Source organism: Triturus cristatus, chromosome 2_2, assembly GCF_964204655.1.
Source record: "Triturus cristatus chromosome 2_2, aTriCri1.1, whole genome shotgun sequence".
Taxonomy (NCBI): Eukaryota; Metazoa; Chordata; class Amphibia; order Caudata; family Salamandridae; genus Triturus; species Triturus cristatus.
Window position 1 is genome coordinate 525419349 of NC_140582.1, and position 21078 is coordinate 525440426.

At 48.1% G+C, this 21078-nt stretch overlaps 1 protein-coding gene across 3 annotated transcripts in view; it reads right to left on the reverse strand.

Moving 5' to 3' along the window:
- LRBA (LPS responsive beige-like anchor protein) overlaps positions 1-21078 on the reverse strand; it is a 2426603-nt gene that overhangs the window by 1103133 nt on the left and 1302392 nt on the right. For all 3 annotated transcript variants that reach the window (XM_085641653.1, XM_085641654.1, XM_085641652.1), the window contains exon 39: positions 2012-2158. In XM_085641653.1, the coding sequence (XP_085497779.1) occupies positions 2012-2158 (147 nt within the window). The remainder of the gene's footprint in view (positions 1-2011; positions 2159-21078) is intronic.

Sequence of the window (21078 nt, forward strand, 5' to 3'; positions counted from 1 at the left end):
TCGGGAAACCTCCCAATTTCAGATGCATGAGCTGGGAGATCATCTTTGGAAAGACACCCCTTGGAATCGATTCTACCCCCGATTGGTATTACAGGCAGGAATCCGTTGTCATTTCAAAGCAGCACGTCTGACAGCCTTTCCATGGATGAAACCGTGGGCCATCCAAGATGAAGGCTCCGCGGAGGGGCAGCAAACACGACAGACCATGAAACAGGAAGGCTCTGACGTTTCATCCACCCCCTCCTTCCAGGCAGAGTGCATCAACTCAGTGGCCCAACACAGACGGGGCACAAGAGCAAGAAAATACACAGAAAAACAAAAAACCTAGACTAAGAACCATATTCCGAATGTCACGATGAGCGAGGCAGGCTTTCAGTTGCTTCCACGTGGGAATTCCGCGAATAAAGTGGCCAAAATGACGAGTTGTACGGATTCATTCTAGATTTATTCGACCATGCTTCCTCCACCCTTCCTTTCTTCTGGTAATCCACCCATCAAGTCCTACAGCTCTCATCTGTCTTTCTCTGACCATCCTTTTGTCCGTCCGTCCTCTTCCATCTATCCTTATTAACTTCTATCCATTATTCCATCCATGCTTCGCTCCTTCAATCGATCCACCCTTCTCTCTGCTCTTCCTTCCTTCCATCTCCATCCATCCTTCTATTTTGCTTTCTGACAATTCATTCTTGTCTCCACCCATTATGCTTTGCATCCATTTCCCCATTCTTCCTTCCATGTCTTCCCACCCATCTCCATCCTGCTCTCCGTGCCTTCTCCACTCGCCCTTCCATCCTTCTTCCAGTCCACCCACCCTTCACCCCATCCAGTCTCCCTAGTCTTTCATTTCACGCGCTCGTGCCCCATGTCTCGCCCACTTCAAAGCTCCATTATGCCATTCTCTCGCAATGATTCCAAACAGCTTTTTTTCGGATGCCCTCGGTGATTGCATATTTTGCTGTTGGGGCTAAATAGGGTTTATTATTTATCAAGGCAAGAGTTTCATGTTCGTGCTTAATTTCTCTAAACGTGGGTGCTTAATTTGAGCTGGTGGTTGCCGGCGGGACCCACCCGCACTAGTTTTTGGGGCCTAGCACTTATTTTCTTCCACAAAGCTTGATCCAGAGCAAAAGAGAGAAAACACAAAAGGATGAAGGAAAGGTCGAAAAAACAGCGACAACGAGGAAGCAGAGACGAAAAAAGACCTGCAAGAGTGTGATAAAGAGGCGAAATCAGAACTATCCGACGTCTGACAGCGCCGGCCGCACGAATCAATCTGAGCGAAACATTTTACCCGGTACTTATGTGTGCACAAAAGAAGCACTGGTTGGGTGTGCGTGCATGTGTTGAAGTCGGCCAGCGTGCCCGTGGGCCTCTGTACACGCATGCATCTGGAAGCGGGTCTAGGCGCGTGGGTGACTGCAGTGCGTGTATGGGACTGTATGAGGGTGCCAGCTGGCGCCCATGCTGCTTAACGTTTGTCTGCACACCTGTCAATCTGCAGCGGGCGCGTCACCGGGCGAGGCCGCGCATGCGCGCCCGCTTCTGCCAGTCTCGGAGTGTGCCACTTCTTTGGAGCGCCCGCCCTGCCTCTATGCATGCACCTGTTCGGGTTCATCTGCCTACGTTGGTTTCTGCACCTGTCCGCGAGCCATGTCAGAGCCTCCGAGTGCGTGTGTGTGTCGTAAGTGTGTGTGTCGTAAATGTGCGTCTCAATCTGTTTAACTCATATTTCTATTTTATTGTCCGCACATGAACGCTTGTCTGGATGCACATATCTTTGTGTGAATAATTCGTATACCAGTTTCTTCTTCTTCTCAAAATGGGAATATTAGGTTTGAATTCAACACTAACACAATCCGGAGCACCTGCGCGATTACCCAAACCTGGCCTCACATCCCAGGTGCACAGAACCATACTTTCATTAATGTAACCTCGGGCCAGGAGTACCCATCATGCCTGGCTGCAGATACTGATGGGTGGCTGGGAAGAAGGCGCACACGGCTGTAGTTACCAGTTAAATTCTCCAGGTCCTTCTCTTCCAGGGAGGACAGGGTGTCGTCGTCTCCCTCCAGCAGGCCCTCACTGTCCGAGTTCTGGGTTGTCAGCGCCTGGCTCTTGATGGACTGCTTCCCTTTAACCAGGACATCTTCATTGGGAGCTGCAATCAGAGAGAGGACACTTCAGTCATTCATCCAAGCATCCAGCCAATATACAGGGCACAGTGAAGTTTCAAAGCAGTGTGGAGGTCAAGCCTGGCAAATACAGGGGGTGGGAATGGCACTAGGACAGGTGCAGTAGCATTTATACAGATAGTCACAAACAACCAGAGTTTTGAAATGAAGCATTTGATCTCGGTAAATCCAGACAAAAAAAAGATACACCCGGGCTACATTCTGTATGCTTGAGTGAATACAAACAGTACCTTTGGGATTCTTACCTTACTGCCCGATTCTGTACAGCCCAAAGTAAGCCTGCCCTCTGCAACAGGTCTGAACTCCCACAAGACCTCTGGCAATCCAGCCTTCTGCGAGCCAGAGGAGACCAAAGCCAATGCATACACCAGAATCCCCCTGTCTGGCATGGGCCAGGGTGAGAATGAAGGTCAGCACCAAAACCGTAAGTGGGGCAGACTTGCTCCGATGCAACCCCAGGTTCCATCCACGAAGGATGGACACGTACGTGTGGCCAACCAGTGCAGCTCGCCTAGAGGGTAGCACACCTAGCAAAGTCCCTGGGGGGACGAGCTGCAGATCTATAGTGCGTCTTAAAACCGAGAAATTGTGGATACAGCAAAGAGCGAAGCCAACAATGATCGGTTTCTGTAGAGCCAAGGGGCCTCTCGAAATGAAACACACAGAGCACTCCATACAAGAGGCTAGGGACTTGTTGTTACTTCAGGCAACGACCCGAGAGAGAGATGGGGTCTTTCTGTAGCTGTGTATTGAGGGAGAGGGGTAGAAGTGCTGCCTGGCTGTTCACTTGTAGGCCTAGAGGTTTCCCCTTAGACAGAAGTTGCAATGTATTTCCTTTACCCTCAATTCATGCCTGCAGTGTTTGCTTATCCAGATCTTGTTTAACAGCCTGCACATGCTTTCCATCACTGACCCTTCTCATCCAGGTTACACCCAGGCTAATTGGCATTTACCAGCAATAACTGGGCAGCTTTTACATCTGACTCTGGCCTCAGTACATCCTTGCTCAGCTCCCAGGACTCCACTTGTATTCTAAAACGTCTAAACAACTTGGGTAGGAATTCCCTCTATGATAAGGATGAGTTCATTGGGCCTCACAGTTACTCTATATATATATAGAGAGATCTTGATTCTTTGCCTGGACAAGTTAGTGAGTAAAGGTGTTTGCTGATCGACTGACCCCATACATTGAACAGACTCACCCGCATACATCAAACAGTCTGAGGATCCCTGCACAGACAACCCTGAAGGCCCTTACTGGCTTCCTTTTATTCCTTTATACTTCAGCCTCCCCTACCAAGCTGGGTCGGACACCACTCAACAAGGCCTGCACGAGGCAACTCCTGTTGCTCACCCACTTCCTCTCTGGCACCCCACATCCTGTTACATCTTGCACATACCCAAACACATTTATTTATGTAAAAACAACAACATATAGTTAAAGATTGAGACTATTTGGAACATTAGGGGGGAAAAAAAATCAATACTGGCGTAGCAATTTTCAACAGGCAAGATTCTTAAATCCCTCAAGGTTAATGAAGACAGTAAAGGACATTCAATTTAAGTGTGACACAATCTACCAGGTCTTTGGGAATTGGATTGACCGGTCCATGCCAGAAGTACTCCACGCAGTTGAATCTGGTGACGGCAGAATAACATGAAATATCCTTGATTACACTCTAAATCAAGCTTCTCCAAGTAGCTTGTGAACTCCTGGTAGCTCTCCAGCTACCTACAGTAGGTCTCCTGTGTGCAGCCCGTCCTACTAAATTAGAAGCTTTTGCTTGGTTGAATTAAAATATGTATCCCAGAATCGAAAGGCGTGTATTCAATATGAAACTATGTGTATTTTCAGAACTCATAATCTGATGTTTGGATAAATATAGTTGGATTTTCAAAATATATTTTAAGCTGATATTCAACTCATGAGGCACTGGTGAGTCGATTACTAATACAATTTCCTTGGTGACAGGGGCATTATAGCTATGGTTGTCATGTATTAACCATATCGAGGCATTCCAAACTGATAATGCCCTTTATAATACTGCTGGCAACCCTACCTGATGCACTGAGGTTATCACTGCTGGTGATCTTGCATCTGGTGGCCACAAATGTAATCCTATCTCTTTCATGGTTATTATTACCACAGTAACAATATTAGTAGCTCTGTATGATTTTAACTAAACATAATTAGAACATTGGAATGTTGGGAGCTCCATTGAAAACAATGGTGTGCTCCGGGCTTATAATGGCTGGTATAAGCCCGGAGCACCAACATTCCAATGTGTCTTTGTTCACAGCTCTGGCTGTGAATAAAGACTTCAGGGAGCCGGAGGGGATTTGAATCCCCTCGCGCTCCCTGAAGGCTTCGTTTTGTTAGAACATTCTGCCCTCTAGTGGCAGAATGTTCTAATAGCCTTATAGCCCTTCGTAGCAGGGCTATACCGGCTTTTAAAGTCCCGCTGCTGTTGTTAAAGTCCCTCGCCTTCGGCTCGGGCCTTTAACGCTGCAGCGGGCCTTTAACAGCCGGTATAGCCCGCTACGGCGGGCTATAAGGCTATAGTAACTCTTATTACAGAAAAGGTTGAAGACCTCTGCTCTAAATGTAATCTAAAATAATTCTGAGAATAAAGAACAAGTTACTTACCTTCGGTAACTATGTATCTGTAAGAAACATTAGTTAGTTAGATTCCTCATCTTAGAATATCCCCAGGCGTCAGACTGGATCCGGAAGATTTTGCGTCAGCAATACCCCTTGCGCGTCGCTAGGCGTCGTCTGCGGCTCCACGTCCGTCGTCGGCATCGTGCGCCGGAATGACGCCGGAGTACTTAGACGCCGCCCTTGCGCGCTGACGTCAGTTCTTGTACATAGCTTTCCGCGCCAGGAACGCAGAGCCATGCAAGAGACCGACAGTGGTGCCAAAAAATCTAGGGCCCTGAAAGGGATAGCCTTAACCCTAGATGTCAGTTCGCAGAACGGGGAGGATGGGTGGGTCGGTGAGGAATCTAACTAATGTTTCTTACAGATACATCGTTACCGAAGGTAAGTAACTTGTTCATCTGAAAGAAACACGTTAGTTAGATTCCTCACCTTGGAATAGATACCCAAGCAATACCATCCCTGGTGGTGGGTCTGCGAACCAAGATCACACCAGAAAGTCCTGGAGGACAGAACGGCCAAAGAAGCCATCCCTTGACTTGGCTGTCTAGGCAATATTGCCTGGCAAACGTGTGCAGCGAAGCCCACGTCGCCGCCTGACAGATGTCCTGCAAAGGGACTCCCTGTCCCACAGCAGTAGTAGCCGCTGTGGCCCGAGTAGAATGGGCTCGCAGCCCAACAGGAGGGTCCTTTTTCGCAAAGGAATAACAGATTTTTATACACAAAACAACCCACCGGGAGATGGTCCGTTTGTGCACAGCTTTTCCCTTCTTTGCACCCACGTAGCCAACGAAAAGCTGGTCGTCCACTCGGAACTGTGTCGTGTGGTCCAAATAAAAGGAGAGCGCACATTTTGGGTCCAGACGGTGGAGCCGCTCTTCCTCTTTGGAAGGGTGCGGAGGCGGAAAGAAGGTGGGCAAGGTGACAGATTGCCCAAGATGAAAGGGGGTCACCACTTTCGGTAGAAAGGAAGGACGAGGCCGAAGGACAACCTTGTCCGGATGAACAGATAGAAAAGGAGGCTTGGACGATAGAGCCTGGAGCTCACTCACCCGTCTAGCCGAGGTGATGGCTACCAGGAAAGCAGTCTTAAGCGTCAGAAGACGAAGAGGACAATTGTGAAGAGGCTCAAAGGGAGCGCACATCAGGAATGTCAAGACAAGATTCAAGTCCCACTGAGGCATTACGAAAGGGACAGGAGGGAACGTGTGAGTAATGTCTTTAAGAAAGCGTGACACTTCAGGGGACTTGAAAAGAGAGGGCTGATCAGGAAGCCGTAAGAAGGCAGAGAGGGCAGCAAGATAACCTTTCAAGGTGCCCGGGGCAGAGTCCTGCCGGGCCGAAGAAAGAGGAGAACCTCAGAAAGAGGGGCGGAAAGGGGATCCACAGCCTTTGCTGTGCACCATGCCACAAATTTGTTCCACCGGCAGGCGTATACCGTCTTTGTGGAGGGACGCCTGGCTGCCAGAATGATATCACAGACTTCAGGAGGCAAATCAAATGGCATCAACTGCCGCCGCTCAATCTCCACGCATGGAGGTGGAGGCTGGACAGGTTCGGGTGGAGGACCGTCCCCTGCTGCTGCGACAGAAGATCCTCCCGAAGGGGCAGACGTATCGGAGGATCGGTCAACATACTGAGTAGCTCAGGATACCAGTACCTTCGTGCCCAATCCGGAGCCACCAAGATGACTTTGACCCGGTCGCGCCTGATCTTCTTCAGCACTCTGGGCAGAAGTGGTATAGGCGGAAAGGCGTACAATAGACCGCAACTCCACTCGTGACGAAAAGCGTCGCCGAGCGAGTGCCGCCTTGGAAATTCCAACGCGCAGAACTGCTGACATTGCGCGTTCTCATCGGTGTCAAATAGATCTAACCAAGGCTCTCCCCACTGCTGAAAGAGACCTTGCGCCACCTCGGAGTTCAGACGCCATTCGTGATCTATCATGCACCGGCGGCTGAGTTCGTCTGCTCTGGCGTTCAGAGAGCCCGCCAGATGTTGAACTACCAGGGTGATGCCCTGGTGTTCCAGCCATGTCCAGAGGCGCAGGGCCTCCTGACAAAGGGTCCACGACCCCACCCCGCCCTGTTTGTTGCAATACCACATGGCGGTGGTGTTGTCCGTGAACACCTGCACGACACTTCCCCGGACAGAGGGAAGGAAGGCTTTCAGTGCAAGTCGGATCGCTCTCAGCTCCAACAAGTTGATGTGGAGGCGAGACTCCGCCGGAGACCAGAGGCCTCTGATCTCCGCCTCTCCCATATGGCCACCCCATCCCAGGAGGGACGCATCCGTCACTACGACATGCTCCGGTAGGGGTAGGGAGAGGCTCTTGCCCGTGACCCAATCGCGGTCCGTGAGCCACCACTGCAACTGCTGTGCAGTGCCCTCCGAGATCAAGACGTGGTCGGACAGGTTGCTGTGATGCTGGGCCACTGCAGAGCCCGCATGCGCCGCCTGGCGTGATGCACTAGTAGGATGCAGGAGGCCATCAGCCCCAGAAGCCGCAACACTAGCCTGACCGAAACCCAGGATAGAGGCCGAAAGATGGGAATCAGGGCCTGTATATCCCGGACCCCCTGTTCCGGCGGATGAAGTCGGAACTGTGCCAAATCGAGAACCGCTTCGATGAAGAGGTGCTTCTGAGAGGGGCTCAGGTGTGACTTTGGCATGTTGATGGAAAACCCTAGCAAATGCAGGAGATCCGCCGTAGTCTGGAGGTGGGAGACTACTGCCTGGGGCGAGCCCGCCTTCAACAACCAGTCGTCGAGATAGGGGAAGACTGGAACCCCTGATCTGCGCAGATGAGCTGCGACCACCGCCATCACTTTCGTGAACACCCGAGGGGCACTGGTATGGCCGAAGGGGAGCACGGTGAACTGAAAGTGCTCCTGACCCACCGTGAACCGCAGGTAACGCCGGTGGGCCGACAGGACGGGGATGTGTAAATATGCGTCCTGCAAGTCCAATGCTACCATCCAGTCTCCAGGGTCTAGGGCAGCTAGAATCTGAGCCAAAGTCAACATTTTGAACCGTTCCTTCCGGAGGAAGGTATTGACGTTGCGGAGGTCCAAGATAGGGCGTAAGCCCCCTTTGCCCTTCTTGGGAACCAGAAAGTAGTGGGAATAACAACCACGACCTACTTGTGGGCTCGGAACGCGCTCGACAGCCCCCTTGGCCAAGAGGGCCGAAACTTCCTCGTGGAGAAGATTCAAATGATCCCACGAGATACGGTGGTGCTGCGGTGGCATGGCTGGAGGAGTCGTCTCGAAGGGGAGGGAGTAGCCCCTTCGGATGATTTGCAGCACCCACCTGTCCGACGTGATGGACCGCCAGTGGAGCAGGTGATGGCGAACTCTGCCGCCCACTGGCGTGGAATGGGCCTGAAAGCTCGGACTAGGAAGGCTTTGAGGCGGATGCTGCCGGGGTGGATGTGGACTGACCACGTCGTCCTCCAGTACCGCCTCGGCGGAAACCACGTCTGCGACCGCGTGCAGGTTGGTTCTGCGGCCGGAGGCTAGGCGGACGTGAGGAGGTGCCCCTTCCTTGGCCACGAAAGGAGCGAAAAGCGGAAGTTTGTGGCCGCGGGGCCGAGAGGCCCAAGGACGTGGCCGTAGCCCGGGAGTCCTTGAAGCGAGCCAGCGGACTGTCCGCTTTCTCACCAAAAAGGCGAGCGCCATCAAAAGGCATGTCCATGAGGGTGCTCTGGACATCCCCTGAAAAAGACGTGGACCGCAGCCAGTCGTGACGTCGAAGCGCCACCGTCGTAGAAATCGCCCTACCCAGCGAGTCCGTAGTGTCAAGCCCACATCGGATTGCATGGCGCGCTGCATCTCTCCCATCGGCCAGGGCCGAGGAAAGCCACGCCCGGGCCTCCTCCGGGCACAGTGGCAGCACGTCCTCCACCGCATCCCACAGAGAGTGGGAATAACGGTGTAAGAGACAGGCGGTGTTCAAAGACCGCAGGCCCAAACTGAGCGAAGAGAACAGCTTCTTACCAAACTGTTCCAGCCTCTTGGAATCCCGGTCCGGAGGAGCGGACGGGAAGGAGGATTGGGAGAAAGAGGCCTGGATAACCAGACTCTCGGGGGTGGGGTGTTGGGACAGAAAACTGGGGTCGCCCGGAGCAGGGCGGTGGCGCCTGGCAACGTTCCTATCCACAGGAGGGACTGTGGAGGGCTTGGACCAGGTGCCCTGCAGAACGTCAGTGAGGGCCTCATTGAATGGCAGCAGAGGCTCAGTGGAGCATGCGGCAGACTGAAGCACCTCAGTGAGGATGTTAGTCCTCACAGCCACGGCAGGCAGCTCAAGCCCAAGGGCTTCGGCCGCCTTGCGCAGCACCACAGAAAAAGCTGCACCCTCCTCCGAAGCCACAGTCGGAGGAGAGATGAATCCAGTGTCTGGTGAGGAATCCAACCCACTGGCCTCTCCCAGTTCATCTGCCCAGTCCTGTGCAAGTTGGCTCTGAAGGGCCAGAGGGTCATCAGACCCCTCCCAGTCGCCCCCGTCATCCGATTCCTGGTACACAGGAGGAATGATCGGAGCCGGTCGATAGACAATGTGTGTCTCTAGCGGCGTCGGGCGGCGCCGCATCGGCGTCGGGACCGGACAGGGGCTGAACCGGGGATCGACGTCGACCGGAGCCGGCGTCGGGGGTGGTATCGGTGTCGTCGGCGTAACGAGGTCGACCGGCGTCGACGGGGGCCCAGGCTCGGGCCCCTCGGGGACCTGCGGCGTCGGGGCCGGAGCCTCCAACGGCACCGGGGCCGCCGGCACGCGAGTTCGCCCAGTCGAGTCCGCGGGGCCCGAAGGCGCGCCAGCGGGCGTCGACGGCGGGGCCAGGCTCCTCATGGCCGAGAGGAAGGCACTGACCTCCGCCGGCGTCGCGTCAGTCCCAGGGACCGTCGGGTATGGGGACTTGCGCGGCTCTTGCGGAGTCGCGGGGGTGGAACCACCCGGACCCTCGGCCGAGTCGCGCGAGGGGAGTCCGAAGAGCGGTGTCGCCTCTTGGACTTCTTGGAGTGCCTCGACTTACCCGAAGACTTCGAGCCAGATGAGTGACGATGTCGAGTGCGGCTCCGCAACCGATCCTTGGACCTCCTCCTGGACCGGGATCGAGAGCGGCGCGGAGCCGAGTGGCGAAGCTCGAGAAGCTTGCGGGACCGCTCCTGCCTAGCTTTCGAGGTCAGGGCCATACAATCGGAGCACGACGCCACGTCGTGGTCGATGCCCAAGCAGTACAGGCACCGGCGGTGATGATCGGTCACTGACATCAGTCGGTGACAGTCGTCGCAGGCCTTGAAACCTGGCATCCTACCGGCACCAGAGTCGAGAAATGACCAAAAAGAGTCAAAAAATTTAGTCAAAAATTGACTAAAGGGGTAGCTCTCCCGGATCGGCGCTTACTGGCGCGGAAAAAAGAAGAACTGACGACAGCGCGCGAGGGCGGCGTCTAAGTACTCCAACGACATCATTCCGGCGCACAACGCCGACGGACGCGGAGCCGCAGACGACGCCTAGCGATGCGCAAGGGGTATTGCTGACGAAAAATCTTCCGGATCCAGTCTAACGCCTGGGGATATTCTAAGGTGAGGAATCTAACTAACGTGTTTCTTTCAGATATCTATGCTTGTATAATGAAGAGGTCTGATTGAAAAAGTCACCACGGTCCGACCCCATTCCTGCACTTTGAATTCAACCCAACTCAAGCCCTACATATACATTTGGTTTTCAGTGTCTTAGGGAAGATAATTGCACTATGCAGGTCACGCGATCTGTAACACTCATCACAGAAAGCAAAATAAGAAGAGTGCAATAGAGGAAATCAAAACCAACTCTTGCTTTTCAAATAAATATACAGCTTACAACGGTATGAATTACTAAAGGAGTAACTTTAGAATAACTTTCAATCAGGATGAGCAGGCTGGAGGCAGTTATTTTTTACATACTCTATAACCAGGTGAAGAGGGGTTTGTAGTAGATGACAAGAGCTCGGAACGGTGTGGGTAGCGAATTGTGGCCTCAGTGCATACTGCAAAGGGTTAGATAAAATGAGTGAGGGTTTTGTCTATGTGAGCTGTGGGGTAAGGGTTTGGGCTGTATAGTTAGGTAAGATGGGATTGGGGTTTGTAATGAACATATTTAAGTTTGGGTCTGTAACTTATGACTAGGTGAAATTGGGTTGTCCGCTATGGGAAAGGTGTAGAATGGGGACAGGCCTATCATAAAAGCATAGAGTAATGTGTGTGCAGTGTGGCTAGGTCATCCCACCAAAGCAACACAAGGAGACGGGTGGAATGCTTCCCAAAGTCTCAGCCACTGGCAAGTGCTTGGGGGTCGCATTTCAGCCCAACATTTTTTGTCCACTGTGCCACTGCAGTTTTACTCCTTTTTTTTTATAATCCTTTTTATTAGTGCTATTATAAATGTCATAATTAGACTGCGAAAGTTGCAAGCAGCAGTAAAAAGATATTACATAATATACAAGACACAATTACACTCAATAATAGCCTCTAAAACAAAAACCTCAGAAAAAAGGATATAGATCACATAACATCCTAAATTCATATGATATACATAGGCTTTCCTGTTTTCAGTTTCTATTTTTGGTCAATTCTGTTTTTTTTTTTCTTTTCAGTGTTTGTAAGTGATTTCAATACATTAAAAATACAGTGGTTATCAGTGGTTGCACATTTTTGCGCCATTAAAAACAACAGAAACAGTGTTTTTCCGGTGTTTATGGAACGTTTAGCTTTTATTATTGTTTGCTTTCTGCACTGATAGCGCATGCTATATAGACAGTGTATGTATAGTGTATATGAGGTCCAAATAGATTTGTGCAAATTAAACTTATTGTAGTAATCCACACAATACTTATTCAGTGAGTCTTTAGTCATGTGATCTCGCTCTTTCCTTCCCATGTAAACGTCTGTGAAAAGGCCCTCTCAACATTGGCACTTGAGAAGGGCAATGCCAAAACAGCCAGTACACAATTTGTTAACTCTGGCCACTAACATAGCTTTCCATGCCAATATTGGTGCACTTGAAGATTGCGGTTCTCAAGGCAGGTTCTACAACAATTGCATTGAGCTGGGCGTTTATGCCCTCAGAGTTATCGAAGCGGTCAAAAATGAAGAAGCACTTTTGAAAATACAGAGGAAATTCCCCTTTACGGAAGGGATCTAGAACTTGTACAGAGTACCACAGTGAGGTTTCATTGACTTCAAATGCCACTGGTGGTGAAGGGACATCTCTATGCATCATTGCAAGAAATGTCTCTTACATTGTAAAATAAAAGTTCCTGAATCGCTCTTCAACATTGCTTTGCTTACCAAGTGGCAAGCACTCTAACATAGAACATGTTGCAGTGCCAAATTCACTAAAGGTGTCGCCCAGCCTACTCTCCAGGAGATGTTTCACTTCTACACCAATTATGCTGAACACTTGGCAGACAAGGGTGTTTTCAGACGTAATTTTTTTAAAATATGTCAACCACAGCAGTTATGTTTTCCTGTAAAAATCTAAGAATGCAGTAGAGTGTACTTTTTTTCACATCACTATCAATATGCGTCCAAAGATCCTCACATTTCTTGCCTTTGGCATCATCACTCAACAAAAATTCTGTAAATGGTTGCCACATGGATAATATAGCATTCATAGCCCCTTAAACTGAGAATCCTCAGCTAAGGTACACAGTTGGGATGCCTCTTTCATTGATGCCACACAAAGCATGAATTGATGAATATTTGCGTTTTAGTTCCTGTGCATAAGAAAACATTGCACCAGATGGACTAAAAAGTCAATAGCATTCCTCATTAACTATGAAGATTGTAAAGATGCTTTCAGCATACCATCTAACAAGTGGCAAGGATCTCTTACAGGAAAGCACTCCAGCTCAGGTATCAATTGTCACAGGTCATCACACAAAATGTTCATATGCATAGCTGAATCACTGCAAATATGAACAATATCACTCTAATCTTTGAACTTGGAAAGAACCTTTTTTGCAGAGCATTCCAAGTAACACAGCGTTCCATGTTTTCCAAAAGTCTGGTGTCATGTTTTCACCACTATCCGAGATGTTTGGGGATAGTGCTTTTTTCACATATACTTGTCACTATAGCTTGCATTGAATGTTTAAAGACTGAGGTGTTGGCAATTCACCCACTATCAATACTGACTCACTAGAAACTGGGGGCTGATGTATTAAGGGGTTTTACCCACTCTCTGTGGGTAAATGTGATACCACATATTAGGAAAGATTCTTACCTATCAGTGAAAGAATCAAACGCAGCCAAAATATCAAATATTATTTTGATATTTCCTGATTCTCTACAGTTGATAAAATAATTAAACAAGACCAAAATCATGCTTCTAAACCCTGTATCTTTAGACCAAAGACCTCAAAACTAAAAAAAGCAAAAGGAAGAAGAAACAATATTTTAGTGCCATCTCTAAACAACAAAACACAAGCAGAATAATGTTAGCCCAGTCTTTCCTACTGCTAGCTTATGTAACAAAGTTACATTATATTGGCCCCTTCAGGAAGAAAACAATGACTCTTTCACTCTCTTTTTCCTTTCTTTGAATAGCATTTAGTTTGTGGTTTTGCAGGTGTTTTTTCAGTGTTTATATGTTTTCACTGGTGAGGGCTATTTCTCTTTCAGTGGGGTTTTAGCAGTTACTTTAGGTTTAAACCTAAAACCGGACAGCCTAGATATACAGTACAGTAACTAGACAAAGTACAAGTGCAATAAGAAAAAGCTAATCTGTCTCCATCTGATGTTTTCATTATTACCCTCCAGTGTACCATATTTGACCATGATTAAGGATCCCTCCCAATTAATATTCCAGTCGTATTCTTGAGAGAGAAGCCATTCAGTAAGGCGGGCCCAAATTCTTCTGCTTAGCTCTTTTTCCCGTATGTTTATACAATGCCATTTCTAACTTGAAGATAGAAAAAACCTCCCTTACCATTGTTGGTAAGATGGTGCCTGCGGGTCCAACCATGCTGAGGCAACACAGATCCGAAATACTCGCCTCTCCTCAATTCCAAATCCGAAACTACCCCAGTATCATCACTCGAGGAGTCAAATCCATACTAGCATTATGTACATTTCCAAAAAATTTAGAGATCTGAAATCTCAGTGTATCCAAGACTGGGCATGTGCTAAACATGTGAAATAAATCCGCCACGTGAGACTGACACAGAGGACAATTGACCCCTGGACCCCCCCCCCCCATCTTTAGATCTTTTCTGGGGTAAAATATAAGTCAAAGATTATCTTGTAGTGCTATGCTTGCAGCCCCGAAGAGTTTAGCACCGTACAACTGAACTCCAGAGAATCATAAAAAGTATATTCATTAACCCCAAGCTTTAATTGCCATTTAGCATTATGCTTCTCGATTACGCTGATAGAGAGTTTTTATCCCCAAATCAAGAGATCCAGGAGGGGCATCCTCTCTAAACCCCACCGTTTCACCAGTTTTTTAAATGTAAAAAGCTACAAAATGCCTTTTGATTTAGATTGAACTTAATCCTCAGTTCCTCGAATGATGCAAACCTCTGATTTTGGAAGAGATCCCCCAAATTGCATAACTCCAGTTTCTCCTATCTATACAAGCAAGCATCCTGAAATAATCCTGGAATTGAGGGCTGTTTTTGTATCAGAGTATATCAATTCCATCTCCCCAATCCGAGCTTCTTTCTCAAATCAGTCCAGTTTTTATAGGCCGCTCCCTTAAACCTAGCTTTCTTATAGTAGCTGGGTTTTAACTGCCTTAACAGACATCCTTTAGCTACCGATCCTATTGTAAGCTCAAAGATCGATGGCACACCCAGTATAGAGTGAGGTTTTTCATCTCAATTAAATCGGGAGAACCCGTGTATACAGGAGAAGAAACAAGTTACTTATGTGTAACTATAGCTCTCCAGTATTGGAGTCTTTCATAGATCCACATGCTTGAATCATTCCCCGTCGTCGAGATGGGAGTCCCAGGTATTATCGAAATAATTGTCCTATTAGACATGGCACATAAGGCTCTAGGCCTTAAAATCTTTTATAACATATCCCTGTCCTTTAGTAAGTAAGGAAAAAACTTAAAACTTGACCAATCAGAAGAGAGCACCCTGTAGAACCTCCCTGGGAGAAGCTCCAGTCCCTCAGATTTTCCAAGCACAAGTGCGCATACACAGAAAAAACAGAGATAAGTAAGTGAGCCTTCTCCAGTGAAGGTGGGCGGGTCAAATGTGAATCTATGAAAGATTCCAATACTGGAGAACTATAGTTACTGGTACGTAACATGTTTCTTACTCCAGTATTTGAACTTTCATAGATTCACATGCTTGAATCAGAATAGCTAGCAGTGAGTAACACATTTTCATGTCATATAACCACTACAGGAAAGGCATGCATGAATGCATTATCCATATAAATTAATATACTCATATAAATGCATAAACAAAACTATCCAAAGTATAACTTTTTACCATAAACCATTGAAAATGTGAGACAGTACAGGATGGTGGGAAGGAACCAAAGAAGACGGCTCACCTTATTGAAAGGTATGTCTGAGAACCGCTTGTCCTACTGCCGCACCACACTTATTCCCAGCATCCAAGCAGTAGTGCCAGGTGAATGTGTGCGGGGTCCTCCAAGTTGCTGATCTACAAATGTCAAACAGGGATACACCTGCAAACAGTGCTGTAGATGGGGATATCGCTCTTGTAGAGTGGGCACGAACTCTTGACGTCAGAGGAAGGCCCGCTTGTTGATGACAGAATACAATTGCACTTGAAATCCATCTGGAAATGCTCGGTTTAGTGATCGGGAAACCTTTTCTAGGTCACTGTACGCAATAAGGAGTTGATTTGACCTGCAAAATGACTTTGTCCTGTTCAAGTAAAATTCAAGGTACCTTTTAACATCTAGAGAGTGCAGAGCACGCTCCAACGCAGTCTGCGGATTTCGGAAAAATGATTTCAGAACAATTGGTTAGTTAAGGTGGAAATCTGAAGGAACCTTAGGGATGAATTTAGGGTTTGTTTGTAGAATAACTTTGTCTTGTTTAAACTGTAAGAAAGGTTCTTGAGTAGTAAAAGCCTGAAGTTCTCCAACCCTTCCTGCTGATGTGAGGGCTAGGAGGAGATCTACTTTCCAAGATAAGAACTTCATGTCCGTCTTGTGAATAGGTTCAAACGGATGTTTCATTAGTTGACTGAGCACTATATTTAGTTGCCATGCAGGAGAAGTTGCCCTTACTGGAGGGAACATTCTAAACAGCCCCTTGAGAAACTGTTTTACTAGCCTGCAGGACCATAGAGATGGAGCCTTAGCTGATCTGCAGAAACTGGAAATGGCAGCTAAATGAACTTTAATTGACGCATGGGCCAAACCTGAGCGAGCCAAGAGAAGTAAATATGGTAAAACTTCCTCAGGAGGTAAATGGAGAGGATTGACTTTACGATGTACACCACGTGCAAAATCTCTTCCATTTAAGCAGTAAGTCCTGTAAGTGCGGTATGCTCTTGCTTTAACCAGCACCTGTCTGCACTCCTGTGGGATCCTTAGGTGTTGAAATTCTCGGAACTCAGGAACTAGGCTGACAATTTCAGAGAACTAGGGTTCGGATGGCATACTTGTCCCTGGTTCATTGTCAAGAGAGACGGAAAATGGTCTGAGGTGAATCGGACACTTGACTGAAAGTAGGTGAAGTTCTGTGTACTAGTGCTGGCAAGGTCAGGCTGGAGCTATCAGAATGATCTTGAGGGTTCTGTCTTTATCTTTTTTAACACTCATGGAAGGAGAGGAATGGGTGGAAAGGCGTAAGCAAATATGTCGGAGCAAGCTATTGAAAAGGCATTCCCCCATGAAACCTGATGGTGACGCCAACTTGCGAAGCACCAGCATTTCGCGTTCTCTGGAGATGCGAACAGATCTAGGTTTGGCTTGCCCCATTGGGAGAAAATGTTGTCTAGAGTGTGCTGGTCCAGTTACCACTCGTGGCAAGTAGTCTTTAGTCTGCTCAACTTGTCCACTATGACATTTTGTTTTCCTGGGGCGTACTCTGCTGATACATGCACTTTGTGATGAATCGCTCAGTACCATATGAGTTGGGCTTACTGAGAGCAGGAGAGATCTTGTTCCTCCCTGTTTGTTGAGGTAGTGCATTGTCATGGCGTTGTCCGTCCTAACAAGCACCGATGCGTTTTGTATTTTTGGCAGAAATGCTTGGAGCGCTAGGTAAACTGCTCTTAGCTCGAGAAGACTGATATGAAGATCCCTGTAGGAAGGCAGCCATTTTCCGCTGACCTGCAAGTCTTGCAGGAAAGCTCCCAAGCCCTCTAGAGATGCATCCGTTGTAATCATGAAAGGAACAGCCTGCGATAGTGTTATAATTGACTTGTGTCTTTCCTTTCTCTGGCTGACTCTTCCCTGTTGCTCAGCAAGTATGAGTGTTAGAATGCCTGATGACCTCATGGAATGTTTGAGTGCCTGGCTTGAGTGTAGAGTGTCAGTTGATGGCAGGCAGGCTGAGTGGCGGGGAGGTTGCTCCTGGTGGGGTTACTTTCCATCTACCTATTTTCTTCTAATGAACTTAGCTTAAATAAATCCTGCCTGTTTTATATACCTGGCTCCATGGACTTCTAATTTACCACAGATAGGAACAGCAGACCCGGCGATAATTGGAGAGGTTGCATCCACCAGTCCAAGGCCGCTATCATGTGAGGAGTGATCCGGATCAGCTCGTCGAATGAGCCCTCTATCTGCACCCATTGTTCGTTTAAAGCTTCCTGAAAAGTACGCATTTGGAGAAGACAATGAGGTATGAGGGGGATAGAAGAAGACATAATTCCTAGGAGAGATTTGAAAAGGAGTATGGAAATGGACTTTCTTTTTTGGACCCTCTTTGCCAAAGTCATTAATCTTTGTTGTCTCCCCAGAGTAGGATAAGCCTGGTTTTCTATGGTGTCCAGGATAGCTCCTAGACACACTAGTCGACGGGATGGTTGCAGAGTCGATTTTTCTACATTTAAAGTGAGGCCCAAGTTTTTGAAGAGTTAGAGACGGGCCTTGGTGGACGCTTTCGCTGCTTCGTTGGTGGGGGCTTTGAGAAGCCAGTCGTACAGGTATGGGGAAATTTGATGATGTTGTCGTCTTAGAAATGCTGCGACTGGTGCTAAATAATTTGTGAAAATGCGCGGAGCGGATTTTAGTCCGAAAGGTAAGATGCGGAATTGGAAGGGACTGTCGGCCACAGTGAATCTTAGAAACTTCTTGTGCTTTCGGCGTATGGGTATATGAAAATGTGTCCTGGAGATCCAGCGACGCCATGTAATCTGTAACACAATCCTATGAACACGCTGTAATTCAACAGCGTGTGCATAGGATTGTGTTACCGTTTGAGGATTCAGGGTGTTAGTTTCCCTCACCTTTTTGCACCGCACAGATAGTTTACACATAATTGCGCATACTCAGGAGGCGCCAGCTCCACACTAGGAAAAACACACTACCGTTTGTTTTCAGACACCATGTAATCGTTTCTGTTGAGGAGGTGAAGCACATCTTGAATAGAGATCATACGGAACAATTGTTCTTTGAGGAAATTGTTTAAGTTCCGCAAATCTAAGATCGGTCTCCAGTTATTTAGCTTCTTTCATATTCAGAAGAACCGGGAGTAGAAACCCTTCCCTCTCTGACTGAGGGGAACTCATTCTATTGCTCCTTTCTGCAACATGTTGGTAACTTCCGTCTTTAAGAGATGCAGGTGTTTTTGAAAGCGAGGCAGAGGAGGAGTTGTTGGAGGTACCTCTATAAATTTCAAGGAATGGCCGAACTGGATTATGTTTAGGACCCATTGGTCTGAAGTCATGCCCCGCCACAGCTGCAAATAACGGAATATCTTGACACCCACCGCGGATGGAATTGGTAGGATAGAGGCCGACAGCTGGGAAAGGTCATTGGCGTCGTTGGCGTCGACCGGTCTCCTTACCCTTGCATCCTGATTTTCCCCTAAAAGAAGCCTTGTTGTGGTGCAGGTGGCTGGCGGCTAGTATACTGGGGTCTGTATTGTTGAGCGGTAGCAGGATATGCGGAGTAGCGAGACTGTTGGTATCCTGATCTGTAAGATTGGTAACCTCTTCCTCGTGAACCACAAAAAGGAGTCTGTTTGTATTGTCCCCAAAGACTTAGCCATATCAGTGTCTTTTTTGATAGCTTGTAAGGTTTCGTCAACGTGGCTGGCAAATAATTCTTCACCATTAAAAGGAAGGTCAAGAATCTTTGTCTGCACCTCAGGCCTGAATGTGGTGGCTTTGAGCCAGCCTTGACGTCTCAAGACGGCCGCTTCCGCTAGCTGCCTGAAACCAGTGGACGCTACATCCATAGAGCAGTCTATCACTTCAGAGGCAGTCAGTTCGCCCTCAAGAAGAATTCTCTTAGCTTCCTCCTTGTCATCTGGTGGAAGTTTGTCCAAGAATGGTGTTAAGTCCGACCACATCTGCCTATTATAACGGCCCAGTAGAGCCAGAGAATTCGCTGCTCGAACTGTCAGAGCTGACATTGTTGAAAAACACTTCCCGATGTTGTCAAGCTTTCTTACTTCTTTATCAGGAGGAGCAGTCAGGGGAGCTGAAGGATTCTTTGAGCGTTGTTGCGCTGCTTGCGAGATCACAGGATCTGCTTTCCGATGACCTATTAAGCAAGCTGGAGCCTCATCCGGAGCCTCATATTTTTTATATAGTCTTGGTAACACGGGTGGAATAGTTGCTGGATTTTGCATTATTCTATGCCCCTCCTTCCATATGTAATAAATGATGGGTATAGATCTCACTGATTTCTTATAAGGCTCTTTAAAGTCATACAGAAAACAGTCCTGCTGATGCATAGGCATTGGTAAATCAAAGCGCTTAGCCGCTCTCTCCAGAAGATTGTGGACTCCCCCAATATCTTCCGGAGGTGAATCTACTTGTGGGGGAGATGGAGATGCCAGAGTGGGAATGATGTAGGAATCCCATTCATCTTGTTGAATCTCTCCTTCTTCTCTCTATACTTCCCCATCAGAGGATTTCAACTGATAGACAGGATCAACTTGAGTAGGAGGTTGAAACCTAGGAGACTGTTGGATGCGCTACTCTAGCGGAATTCTCCTCTTATAGTCCGCCAGCATTAATTGCAGGTCGGTCATAAGACTTGAAGGGAGGTACATCATCTCCTGTGGGTGATATTGCTGTTGCGGATGGTAATATTGACGTCCATAACCATCATCTTCATCAGAATCCTCCTGACATTTGATGTGAAGGTCTGATGGGCTCAAGGCTGCCCCAAAGAGACTACCATCATCAGACCCCTTGTCCTAATCATCTTCTTCTAAGAACGGAGATGGCAAAAGAGCCTGCACCGGACTAGGTGAGGTTACAGCTGGTGTTAATTGTATTTTTTAAATGTTATGTTTTTCCCTCTTCATCGACGGTGTCGTCGACAAGCCCGTCGACGTTTGTATCACCACCGGAATCACCTTCATCGGCGAAAGCTGCTTTTTCTGCTCCGTCGACGGGATTGTAGTCGTCACACTGCCGGAGACAGGGATTTTCGTCGACGGTAACACTTCCACCGTCAACGCGAGTTCTCTCGTGGACGCAGTCGTCGACGAGGTCTCTGTCGATGTGAGGTGTCGTCGTCGATGGGTGGGTCGTCATCGGAAGTTGACACCTCGACGACTATTAAGACTTCCAAGACGCAATTTGCTTCGTCAACGATAAAGGTAAATTACCCATCGACGAAGTCGTCGTCATCGGCGCCGCAGATACAGTCACGGTGTTGACTAAAGACACCGTCGTTGTAACCAGAATCACCTCGGGAGAGGATTTTTTCATTGACGAGCTGCTCAAGGGTGGAGCTGAAGTAGGTTTTTTGAAGGTATGCTTCAGTTTTATAGGTGGTCTTTGAGGTTCTGAAGCTGTATTTTGATATTTAAAGCCTTCCTTTCTTCATGGCAGATCCAGTCTGTATCTGCGTGGACTCAACAGACTTTTTTGACGCTTTTTTAGGTGGCTGTGACGATGAGCCGGCAGTTTCATCCAAAGGTCGTTTCTGAGGCGTTGTTGAGGAACATATAGACAATGTATCACTCTCCTTGTCAGAGACCACAGTGTCCCTGTTTTTAAGCCTCTGAAGTGACAAGAGAAGCCTTCCTTCTCGGTCTTTAAGAGTCTTTGTAGAAAAGGTG